Source organism: Geotrypetes seraphini, chromosome 7 (assembly GCF_902459505.1).
Source record: "Geotrypetes seraphini chromosome 7, aGeoSer1.1, whole genome shotgun sequence".
In the NCBI taxonomy this organism is placed as follows: domain Eukaryota; kingdom Metazoa; phylum Chordata; class Amphibia; order Gymnophiona; family Dermophiidae; genus Geotrypetes; species Geotrypetes seraphini.
The window spans coordinates 64,592,033-64,607,235 of NC_047090.1; the positions used below are offsets into that span (position 1 = coordinate 64,592,033).

The 15,203-nt window shown below is 45.1% G+C and overlaps 1 protein-coding gene across 3 annotated transcripts in view; it reads left to right on the plus strand.

Annotated features, from left to right (window-relative positions):
* The window catches only part of ARFGAP3 (ADP ribosylation factor GTPase activating protein 3), a 325,192-nt gene that overhangs the window by 39,211 nt on the left and 270,778 nt on the right, over positions 1 to 15,203 (plus strand). For all 3 annotated transcript variants that reach the window (XM_033953138.1, XM_033953136.1, XM_033953137.1), the window contains exon 3: positions 2,995 to 3,067. In XM_033953138.1, the coding sequence (XP_033809029.1) occupies positions 2,995 to 3,067 (73 nt within the window). The remainder of the gene's footprint in view (positions 1 to 2,994; positions 3,068 to 15,203) is intronic.

Sequence of the window (15,203 nt, forward strand, 5' to 3'; positions counted from 1 at the left end):
GAACGCTGAAAGGACATGGGGTAAACGGGAGGAGGGGGGGAAAGGATGCTGAAAGCACATGGGGAAGACAGAGGGGGGGAGAAGGACCCTGAAAGCACTGGGGAAGACAAAGGGGTGGAGAATGCCACTGAAAGGACATGGGGAAAACAGGGGTGGAGAAGGCCACTGAAAGGACATGGGGAAAACAGGGGGGGGGGGAGAAGGCCGCTGAAAGGACATGGGGAAGACAGAGGGGGGGAGAAGGATGCTGCCTGACAGGACATGGGGAAGATGGTGGGGGAGAAGGACACTGAAAGGAAATGGGGAAGAGGGAATGGGGAGAAGACGCTGGCAGGGAAGAAGACAGAGGTGCCAGACTATGGGGGGAGCGGAGGGAAAAAGATGGGTGCCAGACCAATTTGGGAGGGGGGAGAAAGGGAGAGGCACAGTAACAGAGCAAATGGAAGACACAGAGAGAAGAGAGGCAGTGGATGGAAGGAATTGAATGAGTACATGAAGAAAGCAGAAACCAGGCAACAAAGGTAGGAAAAAAATTCTTTTTTTTTTTTTTTTGCTTAAGGATAAAGTAGTATATTAGTTGTGTTGATAAAAATTTATAAACATTAGAGGCTCTGGTAGAAACCGTTTACAAAGTATGTATTCTTCCCAATTAATATTTCCAAATTAATAAAGTATTTTTGCTTATTTTTAAATGGGTTTCTACCAGAGCCTTTAATTCAGTAGCATAATTAAATGAAATAACTATTTCTGTAGTTTATAGGGACGGGTGGGGATGTAGGGGATTCCTCGCGGGGACCTAGGGGATTCCTCGCGGGGACGGAGGGGATTCCTCGCGGGGACGGGTGGGGACGGAGGGATTCCTCGCGGGGACGGGTGGGGACGGGTGGGAGTCCTCATGGGGACGGGTGTGGACGGGTGGGATTTCTGTCCCCGCGCAACTCTCTAGTTCGGACAGTACCATAATTTCTTTCTAAGCTGGTGTCATTCTTTCTTTTATGCTGTTCTCACTTTTCCTTCTTTCTTCCTGGGAGGAGGAATGGGGAAGCGAGCTTTTCTTCCCTGCGTTTCTTAAAAGTACGTAGCATTCTCCGCAGTCTGTAGGTTTCTAACAACTTTTAGTCATTTAGATCAGTGGTTCCCAATCCTGTCTTGGAGGACCACCAGGCCAGTCGGGTTTTCAGGATAACCCTAATGAATATGCATGAGAGAGATATACATATAATGGAGGTGCCAGGCATGCAAATATGCTCCTATGCATATTCATTAGGGCTATCCTAAAAACCCGACTGGCCTGGTGATTCTCCAGGACAAGGTTGGGAACCACTGGTTTAGATCACCTCTTTGTATTCTTCAAGGAACTCGACAAACGTATGGCAGTGTCCAAAGCCTCCCTCGCTCAAAGGGTTCAAGAGGACATTCTTTACGCTTACTTGATGGCAGGGAAGTGGTTGGCGGAAGAACTTCATGACCATTCAGCCAGAGTGATTGCTACTTCTTGGACTCAGTCCAGAGGTTTTTTCCTTGGAGGAGTTTTGCCATGCGGCTACTTGGTCTTCCAAGAATACTTTATCTCAGCATTACCGGTTGGATTATGGGGGGGCATGCAGAGGCTGCGTTTAGTGCTTCGGTTTTTGTGGAGGTGACATTTGCTTCCCACCCAGATTGAGGATTGCTTTGCTACATCCCATTGGTCTCTGGATTCATTTGCTGCTGTTGCTAAGGAAGGAAAAATTATGTTCTTACTTATTAAATTTCCTTTCCTTTAGAAGCAGCAGATGAATTCAGAGCCCCACCCTTTCTGGATATTGACTCAGTTTTTTCTTTTGCAACTTTTGAAGTCTGTTGTTATTGATAGTTGTATTCTGTATTATTACCTTTTGAAATTTGTTATGGGAAAGAAGTTTTTTACATGCTAAGCATATTGATGATTACGGATGCTTGGGCAAGGAGCAATATTGAAGATACAGGAGGCATGCCAGCCAATAGCACCACCTGTTAATCAGTTTCTCTATCTCCACCTGCTAGTAGATGTGTGCTATCCCATTGGTCTGGAGAAGCGGAGACTTAGAGGGGATATGATAGAGACTTAAAAGATCATGAAGGGCATAGAGAAAGTGGATAGGGACAGATTCTTCAAACTTTCGAAGACTACAGGAACGAGAGGGCATTCGGAAAAATTAAAAGGGGACAGATTCAAAACCAATGCTAGGAAGTTCTTCTTCACCCAGAGGATGGTGGACACCTAGAATGCGCTTCCAGAGGACGTGATAGGACAGAGTACGGTTTTGGGGTTCAAGAAGGGATTGGATGATTTCCTGAAGAAAAAGGGGATAGAAGGATATAGATAGAGGATTACTATACAGGTCCTGGACCTGATGGGGGCGCTGCGTGAGTGGACTGCTAGGCATGATGAACCTCTGGTCTGACCCAGCAGAGGCATTACTTATCTTCTTATGGTCTCTGGATTCATCTGCTGCATCTAAAGGAAAGAAAATTAACAGGTAAGAAGCTAATTTTTCCATTAACGACACATTTGCATACCTGGATCGGAGAATGTGTGATCGCACAGTAAAACACGTGGTGGGCTGTTTTGGGCATTGGGTTGGCAACTACGATCAGTTGTTAAACCAGTCAAATTGGTTTAGCAACAATCATTATATGATTGGTGACTTTTGTGCATCTAGGCTCTAGTCATCATTCAACACTAGCATCCATTGATTGAACTTTAAATGTTGAGAAAATTCAATGTGTAGCCGGCCTGACATTGGAAGAAAATCTGAGCCAGAAATGAAATCTAGGTTCCTTCGTGTACTACAGCTGCTGGGGTTGGCTGAGTAGGCTGTTTGGGGTTCAGTTTTTGTATACCTTTTATGGGTCATAAGAGCAGGGTCATAAGAGCAGGTCTGACGTATGTTATCAGGTTTAAGATGCACATTTCTTCTATCAAAATATATTTTTTTAATTAGGACCAATTTGTTTGATTATACTTTCCAGATCCACAGAATTGGATTCCAACTGGTCTTGGTTTCAGTTAAGATGCATGCAAGTAGGAGGAAACGCTAATGCTGTAAGTTAAAAAAGTTATTTCTATTTTTGCAGTGTTGCCTGTCTTGCTGAAAAATAGGCCTTTCCTTTTATTTCTAGATTGCTTTTCTATTTTCCATGCCAGTGCCTACTTTTCTTAGGGAAAATAATACAATAGCACATAGTCATAATAGTTATTGGCATTAAAGAGAAATTAAAGATTGTAAATGAATATATTTAAGAGTTTACCATTTTCAGGTTGAGTAAGTTTCAGATTTATTTGCAGCAGCTCATGATTAAAATTTAAAGCAGTCATTTAAAGCAAAGTGGAATACCTGCAATGAACATTCTCTTTAGACAGTAGGATTCCTCAATAACAGTGTATCATAAACTGTGTGTCGCGGCACACTACTGTGTCTTCTGAGATTTTAAGTGTGCCATGGCACCTGTGTCAGCTGACTTCTATCGGGACTGACTTTTGGATGCATGTCTTTTGGGACTCCTTCCTTTGACATCTCTCCGCACCCCTGGACCAGCAGCGGCAGCTCTGTGTGGTTTTAACTTCGCCACACAGTTGCTGCTAGGAGTAGTTTAGCCGTGGTTTCATTAGGCAACCTCGGGGTCTTTGCTAGGCCAGCCTGCATCGCATCATCGAAGTGGGCTGGCCTAGTAAAGGCCCCGAGGCTGCCTGATGAAACCGTGGCTAAACTACTGCTAGCGGCAGCTGTGTGGCAAAGTTAAAGCCACACAGTGAGTTGCTACTAGCCTAGAGAGAGGAGATGTATGCTGGACAGGGAAGGAGGGAAGAGAGAAGGGGTACTGCTGAACATGGGGAGCAGGGACAGAGAGAATTAATTTGAAGTAAGGTTTCAACATTAAACACTGTTGGAAAATGATTGCAAATATGCCTGCAAAGGAGACCAGTGTCTATTGAGAAAGACTGGTACCAAATTTCTTGGCAAGGACCAATTCATATTTATAGTAATGTAAAACTGATTGCCACCAGTGATGTGAGGAAAGAGAGCTAGTTGTCTTCCAATTAGAAAGAATGAGCTTAAGTGCTATAGAGAGAACATCAAGGAGTTTAGTATGATTTTCACTTAGAACCATTTCTGGAGCTTGAGACTTGAAAATTACTATGGAGAGAGAAAGATCAGCGTGGATATCAAAATTTTTTAGTATAATATTCCAAACTTCTTTCCAATATTGTGATACATATGAACAATCATATCTCATATGAAGTAATGAGCCAACAGCTCATCCACAGTTCCAACAATTATTAGACGGAAGGAGGCCTGCCAGTGAGAGCTTATGTGGAGTCCACAGGGCTTTATGGTACAGGAAATACATGGATTGGAACATTCTAGCTGAAGCCAAAGGCCTTGCAATTCTTTTCCAAAATTGCGACCAGTCCTGTTCCCCCAAGGGAGAATCACAATCTTTTTCCCAGATATGTTGCAGGCTCTCTGTTGAAGAAATATCTGCAGGTAATAACATCTAATACATTTGGTTCTATATTAATACCTTTCAAGTATTTAAACATCTGTATCATATTTTCTCTGTCTCTCCTCTCCTCCAGAGTATGCATATTAGAGAATGACACAGGGGAAAAAATTTGTCCCCGTACCTGTGACCACTGTCCCCGCCCCTTCCCCATAGCATCCATACAAGCCTCAGTACTACAATATTTAGCTTATTCTTTCCTTATAAATCAAAGTTCTGGCTGCTGAACTAGAGAGAGATGTTCAGCTGGCAGGACTTTGTTTCTAAATTTTTATCAACACAACTAATATACTATTTTATCCTAAAGGAAATAAATAAATAGAAATTTTTTTTATACCTTTATTGTGTGCTTTCTGCTTTCCTCATCTTCTCATTCAATTCCTTCCATCCACTGTCTGCCTTCTCTCTGTGTCTTCTGTTTGCTCTGTTAGTGTGCCTCTCCCTTCACCCCCACCCCCCCAATTGGCCTGGCACCCATCTTCTTCCCTCCGCTCCTCCATATTCTGGAATCTCTCTCTTCCCCATTTCCCTTCAGAGTCTGTTCCTCCCCACCCCACCTTCCCCAGTTCCCTTCAGCGTGTGTTCTCTCCACCCCACCTTCCCCAGTTCCCTTCAGCGTCTGTTCCTCTCCACCCCACCTTTCTTCCCTTCCTCCCTGCCCCTTACCTTCGCGGCTGCATCAGAGATGACCTTTATGGCAGCCGTACGCAATTTCAATGCTCCGGCTGCTGGTAGGAAACACATTTAATAATTGCCTGCCGCGAAGGTAAGGAGCAGTGAGGGATATGATCAGGCAGCAGCGGCAACAATTGGGCTCAGGCGGCAGCGATATGGAGGGAGGGAGATGCTTGGGCGGTGTCGGCAATTGGGCATTGACGGCTATCAGTATGGAGGAAGGGAGCGCGATCGGTGACCGTGTGCGTTCCCTTCCTGTGGTGAATGGCCACCTCCTCGTACCTGCAGCGACCACTTCTTTTCTCTCCCCCATTTCGGCGGGTAACGGCCACTGTGTCATTCTCTAATGCATATTTAGATCTTCCAGTCTCTTCTCATACTTCTTTTTGTTCAAACCCTTTAACATTTTTGTTGCTTTCCTCTGGACCGCTTCAAGTCTTTTTATATACTTCACCAGATATAGCGTCTAAAACTGAACGCAATACACTTCTCCAGTGGCGTACCAAGGGGGGGGCAGGAGGGGCGGTCCGCCCCGGGTACCAAGCCCTGAGGGGGTGCTCCCGGTCCGGTCCAGTTCTCCCCCCTGCGCCGGGTGTCGCGTCTGGAAACAGCCTGCAGCAAGATCGCGATGCCAGAGATCTTTGCCTGCTTCGACTGTTTCCTCCGCCACGGTCCTGCCCCTCCTCTGATGTCAGAGGAGGGGCGGGACCGCGGCGGAGGAAACAGCCGAAGCAGGCAAAGATCTCTGGCATCGCGCGATCTTGTTGCAGGCTGTTTCCCCAGGGCAGTAGCGTACCAAGGGGGGCGAGGGGGAGGTCCATCCCGGGTGCCGCCTTAGGGGGGGGGGTGCACAGCTGGCCCGGTCCCTATCGCGCTCCTACCCTCCCAGCGAAAGCAGCATCGGCGCCATTATCGAAAAAGGTAATGGCGCCAGGCCTTGGAGCACCAAGGCAGACCGCTTCTCCCCCCTCCCAGCCGAAACCCCGCTGACCATCCTATCTCTCCTCCCCCAAGTGAACCTTTCCGACCCTCCCAGCGAAAGCAGCAAACCTCCCTCCAGTAGCGTTTGCTTTATCCTCCCTCTGCCGCATCACTGATGACGTCATCAGTAACGCGGCAGAGGGAGGAGAAAGCCGCGAAGGAGGTTTGCTGCTCTCGCTGGGAAGGTCGGAAAGGTTCACGGGGGGGGGAGATAGGAGGGTCAGCGGGGGTTCGGCTGGGAGGGGGGAGAAGCGGACTGCCTCGGTGCTCCATTACCTTCTTCGGGCAGCAGCAGCGTTTACAATTCGCTGCTGTTGCCGGCTTCAGGCCTTGTTCTCTGCCTGGTCCTGCCTACTTCCAGTTTTCATGAAGACAGGACCCGACAGAGAGGAAGGCCTGAAGCGGGCAACAGCAGTGAATTGTGAATGCTGCTGCTGCCCGATGAAGTTCAGGACATCGGGGAAGGAGCAGGAAGAAATCGGCTGCTGGCTTGGGGGTGAGGATAGGGAAAGAATCGTGGAAGTGGAGAAATCGGCACGATGGCTTTGTGCGGGCTAGGGGGAGAGAGAAAGAAAGGAAAAAATAAAGAGGGGGGTCAAGGGGGAGAGAAAGAAAGGCAGAAAGAAAGAGGAGGGCCAGGGGGAGAGAGAAAGAAAGGCAGAAAGAAAGAGGGGGGACCAAGGGAGAGAAAGAAAGGCAGAAATAAAGAGGGGAGCCAGGGGGAGAGAGAAAGAAGAAGGACCAGAAGAAGGACCAGAGACTCATGAAATCACCAGACAAAAAAGTAGGAAAAATGATTTTATTTTCAACTTAGTGATCAAAATGTGTCCGTTTTGAAAATTTATATCTGCTGTCTATATTTTGCACTATGGCCCCCTTTTACTAAACCGCAATAGAGTTTTTTAGCGCAGGGAGCCTATGAGCGTCGAGAGCAGCGTGGGGCATTCAGCGCAGCTCCCTACGCTAAAAACCGCTATCGCAGTTTAGTAAAAAGGGAGGGGGAATATTTGTCTATTTTTGTATAGTTGTTACTGAGGTGACATTGCATAAAGTCATCTGCCTTGACCTCTTTGAAAACCCGCGGAATATAAATGATAATTAACATTTTCTCTGCGTACAGCGTGCTTTGTGTTTTTAAAATTTTATTGTTGGTAGATCATTTTGACTTGGCCACAAAGGTAAGGGGGAGGGAGGGAGGGGAACTGCTGAAAGACATCTAGTAATCCTTGCAGGCTTGACTGCAGGGAATTATTTTTGTAAAATCATGTTTTGTTATGTGACTGGCATTATCTAGACTTTAATTTCTATGAATGAATAGAATGAAAATGATATAAAATTACTTGCTTGTTTTTATGTGCGTGCGCTGAAGGAAAGTGGAGAGAGAGTGGGCTGAGGATGCTGAAGGGAAATGGGGAAGAGAGTGGGGAGAAGACGCTGATTTATAAATTGACAATTGTACAGAATATTGTTTCTTTTTATACTTTAATATAAACAATTCAAGGCTTGTGTGGATGGAATCAGGTGGTTTGCGGGGATGGGGACCGAGCTTACGGGGATTAGTCCAATAAAATGGTATTTTTTTATTTCTCATTATTTGTTTTACTTTTATTTGTTAATTTATAAAGTGGTGATTGTTATGTATCAGGTTTTTCAAATTTACATCTACTGTCTTTATATTTTGCACTGTATTAGAGGACATGTGTTACTGTTTTTTGTGGTGTTGCATTGTATCCAGGGTCTGGTTTCTTGGCGGATCAGTTTAACTTTTGTCTACATATTTCTATTTTTAGTTTGTGATTATTCCATTTTGGGCGAGGGTGTATCTCTGTTCTGTGTGTTCTGAAAAAGACATAGTTTTCAGTTGGCATTGACTACAGGACCAATTGACTGTGCGGGATCTGGCTTGTTTAGTTTTACAATGTATGTGTTGGTGTTCTAGTGCTCACTGCAATGTTTAAGATGCAGCCTTTTCCTAGGTACACTCTTGTGGTGCGATATGTAGATTGGTACTAAAAATCATATTTTTCATATAGATGGGGGGGGGGGTGTCAAAAAATGATGGGCCCCGGGTGCCACATACCCTAGGTACGCCACTGCACTTCTCCCTCTGGATTCGCGGGGGATAGGGACAGAGCCTGACCGCGAATGGCGAAAACCCGCGAATATCCGGCTCTGACCCACCCCCGCCTTCCCGGCCTTACCTGGTGATCTAGCGGGCTTTTGGGGCAGGAGCGATCTTCCTACGCTCCTGCCCCATGCAGATTGCCATTAGGAAATGGCTGCTGTGAGTTCCCGTAGTCTCTCGAGACTACGATGGGAACTCCCTACAGCTATCTCCTAATGGTGATCTGCACGGGGCAGGAGCCTAGGAAGATCGCTCCTGCCCTGAAAGCCCGCTAGATCACCAGGTAAGGCCGGGATGCCGGGGGGAAGACTTGAGGATGGATTTTTTTTTTCTTTTTTACCCCTCCCCCCAAAATCACAAATATGTGAAATCGCGATTCCTGAAACAGCGAATGGGGAGGGGGAAGTGTACTCCCAAGTGCGGCCTCACAAAAGACCTATATAGGGGCATCAACACCACCCTTCTTCTGCTGGTTATTCCTCTTTCTGTACAGCTTAGCATCCTACTGGCTATAGCCACCGCCTTATCACACTGTTTAGATGCCTTTAGATCTTCATACACAATCACCCCAAGGTCCCTTTTCCGTCAGTGCTTATCAGTCTCTCACCTCCCAGCACATACAGTTCCCTTTGGATTCTACACCCCCCCCAAATGCATCATTCTGCACTTCTTTGCATTGAATGTTAGTTGTCAGATGTTAGACCATTCTTCTAATGTTTGCAGGTCCTTTTTCATGTTTTCCACTCCTTCCGGGGTGTCCACTCTGTTACAAATCATGGTATCATCCACAAAAAGGAGTCCTGAAACCGTTTTATAAAAATTTTGTAAAATGATTCATTGTAAGTTTTAATCGGGACACTTTTTCCTGAGAGAAATTATGATTTTAATACTGGTTAAGAGGCTATTGAACATCATATGATGAGTTAGTATAATTTTATTTGGCTATTGAATATCAGTTGAAAACAGTGATTTGTGATTCTCTGGCAATATAAAAGCTTTCTTGGTTAGAGGGCTGAATTCATTTGCTGGAACTAGTGTGGAGAAATCCTGTTTGACCCTTTCCTTATTTTCTCCCTCATCCTGTTATAAGCAGCCCCTCCCTCCAAATAAGTCTAGGTATTCCTCTCTCAGCAGCTCCTCACCCCTACTCCTCCACCACAGTCTAGCATCACTGACTCTGACCCACTCCCTCTCCCTCTCTCCTTCCCTGAGCTTGGCATACCCCCTTTCTGCTCAGTCCTATCTGATATGATCTTTCTTTTTCCCATTATTCACTCTCTCCGGCATCTCGCCTGACTTGGCTAGCGCTTACTCGATGGTCTTTGAAACTTAATCCTTTTCTTAGCAGCAATTCAGTTGGGTTCTTTCTGGCCAACCCCAGGAACCTTCTCTGCATGTTGAAGAAGCGTTAACTTTCAAAAACTAGGCAAAAAATGCATTCAAGTTTCAAGTTTATTAAAAAATTATTAAAAAACTATTAATGACATAATATTACTTACATGAAACAATAGGATAGTGGGGAGAAAAAGAGAAGAGAGAACAATTAAGGATAATAATATAGGAAAAGGGAAATAATACATTTTTGTATAGAGAATAAATTTTATATAGAAAATGAGCTAGAAAAGTCCCATGGACCAGTTAAGTCATATGCATCTTTAAATAAAAAGCTTTTGAGGCCACCTTTAAATTTTTCCAAATTCTGTTCAGACCTTAGATACAATGGTAACAAATTCCATATTGTTGGGGCTATTTTTGCAAAAGAAGAAGCCCTACGAGTAGTAGTAATTTTTAGGGACATAAAAGAGATGCTGTGATGATGATCTTAATGTTCTCGGGGGATCATGTCGAATCAGATATTTATGGATAAAAGTAGGTTCCTTGGTTTTCATAGTTTTTTAAAGGTGATTAAAGCAATTTTGTAAGTGATACGGTGATGGATAGGTAGCCAGTGAGCACTTTTTAACAAGGGAGTAATGTGATCAAATTTTTGTGGGGGTTATAATTTTTATGGCCGTATTTTGGATTAATTGTAAACGTCGGTTGTCTTTTTGGCAGACTCCTTTAAGCAGAGAATTGCAGTAAAGTTTGGAAATTATGAGAGAGTGTATTAAAATATTAAGGGACTGAGAGTCAAGAATGTTGACTATAGATTTAATCATTCTGAGTTTCCAGAAACAGTTCTTTACAACTGCACTGCACTGTTTTGCTTTATTTCTATAAATTACAATTTCAATACTAAAATATCTATAGTGTTTCCCCGAAAATAAGACAATATCTTATATTCATTTGGGGCCCAAAAAAGGCACTAGGTCTTATTTTTGGGGTATGCACATGATCATCTCTCCCTCCCTCTTCTTCACCCCAATTCTTCCTCTTTCCTTTCTCTCCCCCACAAGTGGAGCATCTTTCCTCTCCTCCCTCCCTCCTCCCTGTGCAGCAAACGTTTGCCCAGCTTCTATCCTTCTCTCCATCGTGCAGCAGAACCCTTGCCCAGCTTCTAGCCTTTCCTCCCTCCCATCCCTTATGCAGCAGAACCCTTGAGCTCCCCCTCACCCCCACCGTGCAGCCGAACCCTTGCTGACCCTCCATCCTTCCCTCTCCGCCGACCGCGAGCGAGCCCTACCTTCAACTGAAGCAGCGTCGGGCCAGCAGCACTCTACACGGGCTGCTTGGCCTTGTCTGTCGGGGATTTCACTCTGCCGCGTTACATAAAGCGGTAGAGTGAAATCCCCGACGGATAAGGCCAAGCAGCCTGTTTTAGAGTGCTGCTGGCCTGATGCTGCTTCGGTTGAAGGTAGGACTTGCTCGCAGTCGGCGGGGAGGGAAGGATGGAGAGTCAGCAAGGGTTTGGCTGCGCGGTGGGTGGGGAGGACTGGGTTGAAGAGTTGCCGGTGAATCCCGGGACTAGGGCTTATTTTTGGGGTTGGGCTTATATTAAGCCCTACCCCGAAAATGGTTCTAGGTCTTATTTTCAGGAAACATGGTACTAGGCCACAGTACTAAGGTAGAAGTTAATACGGAACCACTTAGTGCCTCCAATTTAGGAGTTGGTAAGTGGCCTTGCGCTAATTGCATGAGCGCAAAAAGTGCAATGTGGTACGCCAAACACCCTCCATGTCCTGTCCAGTTCCACCCATTCTAAAAAATGTCTTATGTGCAACTTACACATGCCAACTGTAAAAATAAGCTGTTAATATATGTGTACTAGCTTTTTAACTTGCACAAAATCATATTTTAACAGCTATCAAATGGGGGGGATTAGTACTAGAGGGAAGTAACCTTGAAAGAGACTTGGTTTTACTGGTGGATACAACAATGAAGTCAATGGCACAATGCGCAGCAGCCTCAAAGAAGGCAAACAGAATGTTGGGTATTATTAAGAAGGGTATTACAACCAGAACGAAGGAAGTCATCATGCCGCTGTACCACGCGATAGTACGACCACATCTGGAATACTGTGTCCAATATTGGTCGCCGTACCTAAAGAAGGACATGGAGATACTTGAGAGTGTTCAGAGAAGAGCGACAAGAATGATAAAAGGTATGGAAAACCTTTCATACGCAGAGAGGCTAGAAAGGATGGGGTTCTTCACCCTGGAGAAGCGAAGACTCGGAGGAGACATGATAGGGACTTACAAGATCATGAAGGGCATAGAGAAGGTGAAAAGGGACAGATTCTTCAGCCTATTGGGAACTACAAGAACAAGGGGGCACTTGGAGAAACTGAAAGGGGACAGGTTTAGAACCAGTGCTAGGAAATTTTTCTTCACTCAGAGGGTGGTGGACACCTTGGAATGCGCTTCTGGAGGATATGATAGGATAGGGTACATTAAGGGGATTCATAGAGGGATTGGACAAATTCCTGAAGGATTCGGGGATTGAGGGATATAGATAGAGGTAGAAATAGGACCATGAAAGAGTATAGATAGAAGAAAAATGGGGATTAAAGGGTTTAAGACAAAGGATCACTTACAAGTCATGGACCTGATGGGCCATCGCGGGAGCGGACTGCTGGGCGCGATGGACCCCTGGTCTGACCCAGCAGAGGCAATTTCTTATGTTCTTATAGAAAGGCCTCTTATCGGTCTTATTTAAAACTTGTATATCCTCTCATTGATAAGTAGGTCAAGCAAAACAAATAAACAGAAAAGCCCTATATTAGATTTAAAAAGACATCAAAAAAATAAAAAGCCTTTCAAACAGAACTGTGGAGTCTGTCAGAGGCAATTTTGAGTGGAATTTGTTGGAAAAATGTACCGACTCAGTTCCAACTTTCAAATAATAATTAAAATAAAACAGAATATAGATACTTGATAAATTTACCATTTATTTATTTATTTACTTACCAGTACTTTTAGATCCAGAACAAGAATTTAAAGCCTAATATCAGGAATAAGAGCTGAAGTCAGACTCGTTCAGTAGAAAAATAGGATCATCAGTAGAAAAAGGCAGGACGTACCGACTTTTCTTTCACAAAAAGAATGTCCATTTCAAAAGAATTAAAGCTATCTCTATAATTATAAATGGACATTCTTTTTGTGAAAGAAAAGTCAGTACTCCCTGCCTTTTCCTGCTGATAATCTTTGTGGAGGAGACACTTGTGGAAGATTACATTACATTAGTGACTTCTATTCCGCCTGTATCTTGCAGTTCTAAGCGGATTACATTAGAAGATAGCTGGACATTTCCAGGAAGTTACAATTTAGGAGTTGGATACATAGTAGAGGCTTTGAGGAGAAATTGAAGGAAGGGTGGAGATTTGAGGATTGCATTTAGGGAAGTTGCAGTTTAGTGGCTGGTTACCTGATAGAGTCATTGAGGGAATATTAGAAGAGGGGTAGGAGGTCAACTGGAGGGGGTGTCTATTGGGCCTTTGAGATCTTTCAATAGTGGGATGATTATAATCTCACCTAGTTCAAGTGGGAATTGACCTTCCGTGAGTTTGGTTTGAATCCATTGCATGAGGTTGGCTCTGAATTTAGGGGTGGCAGTTGTTAGGAGATATGAGGGATAGTTATTCAGGTTGCATGATGCTTTGCTGTATTTTTTGTAGAGACGGTCCATATCGGACCATTGAACTAGTGGGAAGTTGGTCCAGGTCCTGTCGGCTGCTTAGAAACATAGAAACATAGAAAGATGACGGCAGAAAAGGGCTACAGCCCATCAAGTCTGCCCACTCTACTGACCCATCCCATTAAGTCTGGGTGCTGATGACTTAGTTCCTTAGCTCGACCCTCGTAGTGATCCTACGTGGATGTCCCATTTATTCTTAAAGTCAAGCACGCTGGTGGCCTTGATCACCTGCACCGGAAGTTTGTTCCAGTGATCCACCACCCTTTCTGTGAAGAAGTACTTCCTGGTGTCACCATTAAAGTTCCCTCCTCTGAGTTTGAGTGCGTGCCCCCCTGTGACCGATGGTCCTTTGAGAAGGAAGATGTCGTCTTCCACCTCAACACGTCCTGTGACATATTTAAATGTCTCAATCATGTCCCCCCTTTCCCTGCGCTCCTCTAGAGTATAGAGCTGCAATTTGCCCAGTCTTTCTTCGTATGAGAGACCCTTGAGTCCGGAGACCATTCTAGTGGCCATCCGCTGGACCGACTCGGCTCGAAGCACATCTTTACGGTAATGTGGCCTCCAGAATTGCACACAGTACTCCAGATGAGGTCTCACCATGGTTCTGTAAAGTGGCATTATGACTTCAGGCTTGCGGCTGACGAAGCTTCTCTTGATACATCCCATCATTTGCCTTGCCTTGGATGAGGCCTTCTCTACTTGTTTGGCAGCCTTCATGTCTGCACTGATGATTACTCCCAAATCCCGTTCTTCTGAAGTCCTAGCTAGTGCTTCTCCATTCAAGGTGTATGTTCTGCATGGATTTCTGCTGCCGAGATGCATGACCTTACACTTCTTAGCGTTGAAGCCCAGCTGCCATGTTGAGGACCAGTTTTCCAACATGATCAGATCCTGCGTCATACTACCCTTGAGACTGCTTTCACTTACTATATTACACAGTTTAGTGTCGTCGGCGAACAGTGCTACTTTACCCTGAAGCCCCCGGGTTAAATCCCTTATGAATATGTTGAAAAGAGATGGTCCCAGGACTGATCCTTGCGGCACTCCGCTAGTCACCTCCGATGTCTCAGAGAGGGTGCCGTTGACCACCACCCTCTGAAGTCTTCCACTCAGCCAATCATTGACCCATGCAGTTAGTTTCTCACCTAACCCCATCGATTTCATCTTGTTTAATAGTCTACGGTGCGGGACACTGTCAAAAGCTTTACTGAAATCCAAGTACACCATGTCCAGAGACTCTCCCGCGTCTAGCTTTCCTGTCACCCAGTCAAAGAAGCTGATAAGATTGGATTGGCATGACCTGCCCCTAGTGAATCCATGTTGACAGGGATCCCTCAGATTTCCCTCATCCAATATCGTGTCCAATTTACCTTTAAGTAAAGTTTCCATGAGTTTACACACTATTGATGTGAGACTCACTGGTCTGTAATTCGCAGCCTCCGCTCTGCAACCCTTTTTGTGCAGAGGAACAACGTTGGCTGTTTTCCAGTCCAGGGGGACTCTCCCCGTACTTAGAGAGAGATTGAAGAGCATGGCTAACGGTTCTGCCAGAACATCGCATAGCTCTCTGAGCATTCTTGGGTGCAAATTGTCCGGTCCCATGGCTTTGTTCACCTTGAGTTTTGACAGTTCTCTGTAAACATCAGCTGGTGTGAACTCAAAATTCTGAAATGGGTCTTCCATGCTTTGCTTTGCTTCCAGACGTGGCCCGTGCCCTGGTGCCTCGCATGTAAAGACTGAACAGAAGTAATCATTTAGTAGTTTGGCCTTCTGGCGTTCTAAGGCGTACTATCCCGTTTGCGTTCTTTTTCCTGTCGCT